The 9,606-nt window shown below is 42.0% G+C and overlaps 1 protein-coding gene across 2 annotated transcripts; it reads left to right on the forward strand.

Moving 5' to 3' along the window:
• Window positions 1-1,119: 1,119 nt before the first annotated feature.
• Window positions 1,120-9,267, forward strand: LOC136520390 (microtubule-associated protein 70-3-like). 2 transcript variants are annotated; one of them, XM_066513890.1, is made up of 11 exons: window positions 1,120-1,522; window positions 1,641-1,726; window positions 4,487-4,552; window positions 4,633-4,803; window positions 4,993-5,163; window positions 6,461-6,616; window positions 6,729-6,875; window positions 7,046-7,117; window positions 7,293-7,856; window positions 7,953-8,134; window positions 8,828-9,267. In XM_066513890.1, exons 1-11 carry the CDS (start codon window positions 1,360-1,362, stop codon window positions 8,865-8,867), a joined length of 1,818 nt encoding a protein of 605 aa, XP_066369987.1. In that variant the 5' UTR covers window positions 1,120-1,359; the 3' UTR covers window positions 8,868-9,267. The 2 variants fall into 2 exon arrangements, with proteins under 2 accessions (XP_066369987.1, XP_066369988.1); XM_066513891.1 differs by lacking the exon at window positions 1,120-1,522 and having other exon boundaries at window positions 1,663-1,726; window positions 4,494-4,552.
• The last annotated feature ends 339 nt before the right edge of the window (window positions 9,268-9,606 follow it).

The raw sequence follows: 9,606 nt of genomic DNA on the forward strand, positions 1-9,606 counted from the left end.
CACACCTTCGAGCACACTTGTGCCTACAACCCCGGTTTCCTCAACGGGACGAGCATGGAAGTTGAGTTCGACATTGTCTTTTGTGCAATTGGATGTGGTAACTTTGGCAAATCCACTGAGCACAATTCTCAAACTGCGGCATGGCGATAGTCCGGGTGCTACCGATGGGAAGAAGCAACAAGAGAGAAGAAAAGAGAGCACACGATTCAGAGATTAAGACAGAGAATGGATGGGAATTCCAATTTTGCTCTTCAAGACTATACTAAAATGACAACATTACTCTTATTTAAAAAAATAATTTCAAAAATGCAGAACTGGCCCACCTATTTTTGTACTCATTCCACCTATACACCTATTTTTGTACTCATTCCACCTATACCACGTATATGCTAGTAGTGTCTCCACCTAGTTCATGCTACATACACAACTGCAGTCGAAGTGCTGTAAAAAGTGCAACCGAGTAGGCTTAATTCAAATCTTATTTAAAAAAGTATTGACACATAGTAAGAGCATCTATAAGAGTTTCTAGAACCCACTCCTAATCTAGATTTTTTAGCAAGTTTGAAAAAAAAACGCTCTCCAATAACTATCTATCTCGACTCTCAATCTTTTTGTATTTGGAAAATCGATCCAATCGCGCAGAATTATATACGGCCAATCTCGAAGTGAAACTGATGTGAGAAGAATAAGAGTAATTCAGAGTTCCTGTGCAAATCCTATAGGAGAGTAATTCAGGAGCCCTTTGGCTCCACACTACTAAATTCATTGATTTACCGACTATTTTTTTAAACTATTGGAGATGTTCTAACGTTCAAAGATTCCGAAGCGTGCTTTTTAAAACCGTAGTTTATGTTGGAAGCGACAGTAAAAAAATCGGGCCGGACCGTAAAGCTGCAGCCCCTAGAGGAGAGGAGCATCAAAACCAAAAAGTGGGTCGTCCAAATGTGTCTAGTCCTGTCGTGAACTCGTGATTACTGATTAGCTCGGACCTAATCGCTGTCTAAGCCCTATCTTAAGATAAATCCAAAAAGCACCACCCGTCCCGTCCCGTCCCGTCCGCTTGCCTGCCCACTTCCCCACCCGAGTTTTTTTTAAACCCGCCACTTAACAGCTGCACAAGACAACCGCAACCGCAGCTGCTACTGCTAGACCAACACGCACTCTCGCACACAGCCGCGGGGCGGGCACAGTGACGCGGGCGGAGGAGTGGCCGCCGAGCTAGGGTTTCCCTGATCCGGCGGGGCCGGGGAGCGGGCGGGAACCCTTTGCTCGATTTCGGCGCCGGAGGCGCAGTGCCGGTGCCCCCTGAGGCCGGCGGGTTGGGGAGCTGGGGCGCGGCGCCGGGGGCTCAGATCTAGTATGACCGACGGCGGCGAAGACGGGAATGCGGCGGCGCCCAGGGGCCCCGCGCGCCGGAGGGGCCCCGTGCGGGCCAGCCTCGACGCCGACGAGTTCATCGCGCTGATGCACGGCTCGGATCCCGTCCGGGTCGAGCTCACCCGCCTCGAGAACGAGCTCAGGGGTCGGTTTCATGGCCTGTCTGTCCATTTCATGCTTTGGTTTTCCTCACTGCAACGGGTTTCTAGGGTTTGTCGTGGAGGGAGTATTTACTATTTGTGTGCGGTTTTCGCTGGTGTCAGACAAGGAGAGGGAGCTTGGGGAGGCGCAGACGGAGATACGCGCGCTGCGCCTGTCGGAGAGGGCGCGGGAGAAGGCCGTCGAGGAGGTAATCCCCAATTGCTTTCTAGTACAATCTATCTATCGTGCTACCATGTGGATAATATAGTCTTCAATCCCTTGAGAGGGAGAGGAATGCCCCAAAAAGGAGCTTGATGAGAGAGAAAGGAAGAATCGTCTGTTGCTATTTTAGTGATGTCTATTCCCTTCGGGTTGCATCTCGAAGTGATGTTGATTGTGGAAAATAGCCAGCTTGTGGTGAGCGAGTGAGCTAGGTTTGACCAGATTCCTCACAAGAAGAAAAAGATAAAAACAAAACTAGGTGTGCCCGACTGTAGTTTGAGTCCAAAGAATCGGATGGGTTTTGGCATTTAGCAACAGTGGATCGTCTTACCTGGTTTGGTAGCTTTGACTTTTGACCTAACTTATGTCACTGCATGATAGAAATTTCTTGCCAATCTTGAGGCAATGATATGATTATTCCTTTCCTCCATCTTTTTTCTTTTCTTTTGTTATTTGCTTCAGAAAACTTGTTTTTGTCAAGACCTCGTGCTTTTAAGGCTGACCAAAGTAAATTTGATACAGAAAATTCATAAATTTAATTTGTTCCCAGACAATGTCGTGATCATGTTATCTGTTTTCTTCATTTTCCCACATTCTGGAGCTAATTTGTTACCTGCAGCATTGGCTTTCTGTCATGTGGCCTTGGTACCCTTTTGGGATTTTTATGGGATATTTGGTTTGAAGCAAAATATGGCCCACCAAACCTTACGGAATTTAGCATTGCAAGAAGTTTTTCACCAATAAACCCATAGGTTGTCCAAACATTGGCAAGACAATAGACTAACGCCCTGTTCGCTTGGCTTATAAGCCGTACTTTTTCAGCCAACGAACAATATTTTTCTCTCACAACAAATCAACCAACAGTACTTTCAGCCATGGCTTATCAGCCAAGTGAATAGGGCTTAAGGTTTCACTTGGCAAGGGAACCTTGTTGAATTTATGTAGAAAAACAGATACTTGCCAAATCTGGTCAACCCAGCCAAATTCTATTAAGGAAACATTGGCTCAGAATCTTGTAGAGCCTGTTTGTCATGGCCCTATGGTACAGTGATCTAGTGCTTCTATCTTTTCCTAAGAGGGCTTATCTTTTTAACAGTTGTTACAACGCATAACCATTTGCTTCTAAGATATTTTAAGATTCTACTATGGTTTCATCAGCCTCAAACTACCATGGTCCTCTTCTGAGCTTGTACATTTTTTTTAACTAACCTGATAATAGGACTACATCAAGGGTCAGCTTTGAGCCCTTATCTGTTTGCCTTAGTGATGGATGAGGTCACAAGGGACATACAAGGGGACATCCCTTGGTGTATGCGAAGTGGCGCCAAGCATCTGGTGTCCTATGTGACAAAATGGTACCACAGAAGCTAAAAGGCAAGTTTTGATAGGACGGCGATTAGACCTGCTATGTTGTATGGTGCAGAATGTTGGCCTACGAAAAGACGACATGTTCAACAGATAAGTGTCACGGAAATACGTATGTTGCGTTGGATTTGCGGTCATACAAGAAGGGATCGAGTTCGGAACGATGATATACGTGATAGATTAGGGGTAGCACCAATTGAAGAAAAGCTTGTCCAACACCGGTTGAGATGGTTTGGACATGTCCAACGGAGACCTCCAGAGGCACCGGTGCATAGTGGAATCCTAAGCCAGGATAGTAACGTGAAGAGAGGCAGAGGAAGACCGAAGTTGACTTGGGTAGAGGCAATAAAATGAGACTTGAAAGGATGGAATATACCCAGACTTAGCCTTAGATAGGAGTGCTTGGAAAACAGCTATTCACATGCCTGAACCTTGATTGCTACTGCTGGGTTTCAACTCTAGCCTACCCCAACTTGTTTGGGAGTTAAGGCTTTGTTGTTGTTGTTGTTGTAACCTGATACCAAGAGAACGCTTGGGCATGTATACATTCTGCTGCATTATCATATTTCCACGATATTCTTAGATCCCCAAATATATTTCTTGGAGCTTGGTTTCCCTTCATTTATGATTCTGATGTGTCTAATCAACTCAGTCATAGCATATGTACAGGTACCCTTCACAGTATTACCAATCCAAGGTTTAAAATCCACATGCTTGTTGGCCGTTTTTGAAATTTGAAATTTACATATTCTGTTGCCACCTGTTATTAATTAATTAACCAACGTAATGCCTCTTTTAAATTGGTCTGCGAGCTTTAAATGAAATGACAAAATTATATTTAACACCAAAATTTGGTTAGCTCTCTGCTCTCTTGGTTCAATGCTGATAATTCCTTCCAATTAGAAGTAATTTCGCCTTGACGTACATGCGTACGCTGCTTTCATGCCAAAGAAAGTGAGTTGTATGTTTTTTAAGGTGTGCTGTTAATAATTATTGATAGTTTTGTTTAATGATCTTGTCTCACAAGGTTGCTTTTCTGGGAGAGACTGAATCTATGATTGAATTTTGTTTAATGGAGTGATGTTTTGAAGTATTATTTGGTCACTAAGAACAAAGTGATTGTCAGGAGTCAGGACAGTAGCCAAATTTACTTCATGATGAAATATACTTATTTTGTGCCTCTGCACTTGGGTCACTGGAAGAATGGCACATTCAAGAAATGAAATAACTGATGAAGTGTTCCAGCTCATATGGGTTCTAAATTCCTTCACTTTGAAAGAAATATGCTGCTGAATTAGTTGCTATATGTGTTTTTTAGTAAAAAAAACTTGGATGCAAATAACTCCCTTTTATTTCTAATGTGATTGTATTTTGGCGGCAGCTTACAGATGAATTGGAGAAGATGGCTGAGAAACTCAAGCTGACAGAATCTCTCCTCGAAAGCAAAGTACCACAGCTTGTCCTTACTTTTTGCTTGTTTCCTCTATTGATTGATTGCGGTTAACCAAGCCCAAAAAATACCTGCAGAATCTTGAAGTTAAAAAGATAAATGATGAGAAAAAAGCTGCATTGGCTGCCCAGTTTGCAGCAGAAGCAACTTTACGAAGAGTACATGCTGCCCAGAAAGATGATGACATGCCACCAATTGAAGCCATTCTTGCACCACTTGAAGCTGAGCTAAAGCTTTCTCGCCAGGAGGTAATACTTAGTCTTTATAGTCAGTTGTTCTTTATTTGTGTTTGTGCAGATGTCTTTCTTAGGTTTTTGTTACGTTTGCAAATGTTTCACGCCTCCAGTCACCCTGGATCATCTAACTACTCTTTTCTAATTTGTCATGTACTCATTTCCTGCGGACAAAGTGTATGACAAGTTAAACCTTGTTTTCAGATTGCAAAGCTCCAGGATGACAACAGAGCTTTGGATCGTCTAACAAAACAAAAGGAGGCAGCTTTGCTAGAAGCAGAGAGGACCGTACAAATTGCTATGGCAAAAGCTGCTATGGTTGACGATTTGCAAAACAAGAACCAAGAGTTGATCAAGCAAATTGAGATCTGCCATGTAAGTGGGTGCATGCAGTTTATTCTCTATCATGAAAGACAATAACTTGGCATTCCAATTGAATTAGTTTAGTGCCTACAACAACAACAACAACAAAGCCTTTAAGTCCCAAACAAGTTGGGGTAGGCTAGAGTTGAAACCCAACAGAAGCAATCAAGGTTCAGGCACGTGAATAGTTGTTTTCCAAGCACTCCTATCTAAGGCTAAGTCTGGGTATATTCCATCCTTTCAAGTCTCCTTTTATTGCCTCTACCCAAGTCAACTTCGGTCTTCCTCTGCCTCTCTTCACGTTACTATCCTGGCTTAGGATTCCATTACGTACCGGTGCCTCTAGAGGTCTCCGTTGGACATGTCCAAACCATCTCAACCGATGTTGGACAAGCTTTTCTTCAATTGGTGCTACCCCTAATCTATCACGTATATCATCGCTTCCGAACTCGATCCCTTCTTATATGACCGCAAATCCAACGCAACATATGCATTTTCGCGACACTTATCTGTTGAACATGTCGTCTTTTCGTAGGCCAACATTCTGCATCATACAATATAACAGGTCTAATCGCTGTCCTATAAAACTTGCCTTTTAGCTTCTGTGGTACCCTTTTGTCACATAGGACACCAGATGCTTGGCACCACTTTATCCACCCTGCTTTGATTCTATGGCTAACATCTTCATCAATATCCCCGTCTCTCTGTAGCATTGATCCTAAATATCGAAAGGTATCCTTCCTAGGCACTACTTGACCTTCCAAACTAATATCTTCCTCCTCCCGAGTAGTAGTGCTGAAGTCACATCTCATATACTCAAATTTAGTTCTACTGAGTCTAAAACCTTTGGACTCCAAAGTCTCCCGCCATAACTCCAGTGTCTGATTCACTCCTGTCCGACTTTCATCAACTAGCACTACATCGTCCGCGAAAAGCATACACCAAGGGATGTCCCCTTGTATGTCCCTTGTGACCTCATCCATCACTAAGGAAAACAGATAAGGGCTCAAAGCTGACCCTTATGTAGTCCTATCCTAATTGGGAAGTCATCCGTGTCTCCATCACTTGTTCGAACACTAGTCACAACATTGTTGTACATGTCCTTAATGAGCCCAACGTACTTCGTTGGGACTTTATGTTTGTCCAAAGCCCACCACATAACATTCCTTGGTATTTTATCATAAGCCTTCTCCAAGTCAATAAAAACCATGTGTAGGTCCTTCTTCTTCTCCCTATACCGCTCCATAACTTGTCTTATTAAGAAAATGGCTTAGCCAAGCTCTAATTGATTGATTTTTTTGCATTGCAGGAAGAAAATAAAATCTTAGACAAGCTGCATCGCCAAAAGATTGCAGAAGTTGAGAAGTTTAGCCAAACTGTGAGAGAGTTGGAAGAGGCTGTTCTTCAAGGTGGTGCAACAGCTAATGTTGTTCGAGATTACCAGCGCAGATTTCAAGAAATAAATGTAACAAACTATTCTTAGATTGGTTACTTCTTTTGCCATCAAATCCATGTCAATTTTTTTTACCCTTTTCACATGAACACTTGATTCATGCTTATGTTTATGATTTTATTAGGAAGAAAAGAGAACACTTGACCGTGAACTTGCACGTGCAAAAGTTACAGCAAACAGGGTTGCTTCTGTTGTTGCCAATGAGTGGAAAGATTCTAATGACAAGGTGATGCCAGTTAAACAGTGGCTTGAAGAACGTAGGTTCTTGCAGGTATGATGGTTAAACTAGCCTTTTCTTTACCAATGTACTTTGTTAGCATTCAACTCTGCAAAAATGTGCATATTCTTTGGTGAAACTAAATGTACCACCTGTTGGACAAGGTTCTTTTCTCGAGTATCATATGATAGGTACCATCCTTTGATAATTTCTTGTTTCTACAGGGGGAGATGCAACAACTTCGTGACAAGCTTGCCGTTGCAGAACGTACAGCACGATCTGAAGCTCAACTGAAGGTACATAACTTGTTTGTTACAGTTGAGCAGCCAGGTTGTGTTCTGCTGATTGCTTGCCTATTAGCTTTCAAGCTTGACATATAGATGGAACCTGTTACAGCCTTCATATTATAATGCAATCTAGCATTTGTAAATGAGTTAGTTCAGATGAGCTAAACTTCTGCACCTTACTCAGGAAAAATATCAGTTACGTCTGAAAGTACTAGAAGATGGACTAAGGGGGCCACCAAGTGGCTCTAGTCGTCCACCTACTGAAGGAAAGAGCTTTAGCAATGGCCCTTCCCGCCGGTTATCACTTGGTGGAGCTGATAACATACCAAAGTTGTCTCCAAATGGCTTATTGTCAAGGAGATCTCCTTTTCATTCAAGATCATCTCTTTCGTCAAACAGCAGCTTGGTTCTGAAGCATGCAAAAGGCACTTCGAAGTCATTTGATGGCGGAACTAGGTCACTAGATAGGGGAAAGGTCCATGGAAATGGAGCTCATTTACTCAACAGATCTACAGATGCTGTTAGAGATAAAGAGACTAATGATAGTTGGAAGGGTGATATGGATGAGATAACTAATGATAGTGCAGTCAGCAATGCAGATGAGAAAAGTAACGAAACCACAAATAATAACTCAGCTGAGACAGTTTCTGGTTTCCTATATGATATGCTGCAAAAAGAGGTCATTTCTTTGAGAAAGACATGCCATGAAAAGGATCAGATTCTAAAAGATAAAGATGATGCTATTGAGGTATGCGTCCATTTCTTTTCTTATTTGCGCACTTTAGTGGATAGTTAGTTATATACTGATTATTATGAAGTTTGCTTATCTATTGTTGTCTGGCAGATGTTAGCAAAGAAAGTAGACACCTTAACCAAAGCAATGGAAGTGGAAGCTAAAAAGGTCAGACGAGAGGTTGCAGCCATGGAGAAAGAAGTTGCAGCAATGCGTGCCAGTAAAGAACAAGAAATCAGAGCCAAGCGGCTTGGTACGAAAGGCTCTAGTAGTTCACAGCTGCTTCCTGGAAGGTACATTTTCAGGAATGCTACAATTTTTTTTTTATAGAAGTTTGAGGTTCTCATTATTGAAATGCTCAAAAAAAATTTCGAACCGAATGCTCAATGCTTAGGATACTGTTTGATCATTGTTAAGGGTACTAGTCATTAGACTAGGGAGATTACGGGTATTAGTGTAATCTCACTAGTCTAGGGTTTCTCTCCTGTGTCCCCATGTATTCTATATATAGTCCCCCTATTAGGCCTCAATACTACAATCCAGTTCAGTCCCCCTTTATTCGTAACAATCATAAGTAGCTAAAATAGGTAGCCTAATACATATCTAGGAAGAGGTTGAGCAGTAAGTATCCTACATATCATTTTTACACTATCCATATATGTTAGTTTTATTTCATGACGCTTTCACTTTTATTTTCAGATATTCTCTTAGTTTTTAGTTCTCCATGTTTATCATGCCATGCACAACAATTTGCGATACATGTGATCCTCGATATAATGTCCTATTGATTGTGATAAATATAAGTACCATCAACAACTGTATCTTTGGTTTGAAGAACCTTTGTTTTCATATAGTGCAATCTTTTGAAACCATTGATGTTTGTCTTATAGACTGCTGCAAGCTGGCGCAAAATGTCTTATCCCCCCAATAAAAAAAATGCTGTTCTTTTTTTCTAAATCACATTGAATTCTGTTCTATGCCTGCAGAAACGCACCACGAAGTGGGTCGATGCGCAACTTCCAGTGATGGCAGCACTAACACCAAGCAGCATTCTTGGATAGATCGTTTTCTGTTCCACCATTTGTTCCATTCCTATCCTATTAATTTTGTGGCTAAAATCATAGCACAGTGAGATGACCCAACAATACCTAGATCAGGGTAAGAGTAGGCTCGGATCAGATGAGACCACTGTGAGAGTGAAGCTGAGCCTATGTGTCTAACCTTGTGGCGCGCCCTCTTGTTTCTTTTTATTATTAGTCCAGGCAGTGCACCTGATGCTTGTATAGGCTGGGATCTTCGCATGCCCAATCTGTAATGTAGCTTGAGTGCTCAGTTACACAGGACACCCGTTGCCCAGGTTTTGAATATTGTATCCTCTCACATGCTTTGTTTGCGCTGCTCTATTTGCCCTGTGTTTGGGTTGGAATTTTTAACATGGCTTCTGGCTTGTCTGAGTTCTGTTGATTAAGTGGTGACACATATTCATCTGCATATATGCATCTAATGGCAACTGCCAACTGATGTCTATCTTCCATGTATGGCATGCTTCTGGATCGGGTTGACATTGGGGTAAAAAATTTCCTGTAGTACTGTCGGGAGTGTTGTTTTAGGCCTTGTTTCGATACTACAGCTATCTGTGCATAATAACTGTCTACTGTCATTGTCGAAAGTTACAGTCTCAGATAATTTTGGAGAGCTACAGTTTTGCGTGGATTCTTGGGAAATGACCATTACAATTTGGAATTGGACCTTTTTAGATGTGGAT

This window comes from Miscanthus floridulus, chromosome 18 (genome assembly GCF_019320115.1).
Source record: "Miscanthus floridulus cultivar M001 chromosome 18, ASM1932011v1, whole genome shotgun sequence".
NCBI classification, from domain to species: Eukaryota; Viridiplantae; Streptophyta; class Magnoliopsida; order Poales; family Poaceae; genus Miscanthus; species Miscanthus floridulus.

What these genes read in the sequence shown, in the direction of transcription:
- LOC136520390 (XM_066513890.1), top strand. Translation starts at nt 1,360, where the DNA reads ATGACCGACGGCGGCGAAGACGGGAATGCGGCGGCGCCCAGGGGCCCC. An exon ending in GATCTGAAGCTCAACTGAAG is followed by an intron (nt 7,118 to 7,292) that starts GTACATAACTTG and finishes CACCTTACTCAG; the next exon opens with GAAAAATATCAGTTACGTCT. An exon ending in TCACAGCTGCTTCCTGGAAG is followed by an intron (nt 8,135 to 8,827) that starts GTACATTTTCAG and finishes CTATGCCTGCAG; the next exon opens with AAACGCACCACGAAGTGGGT.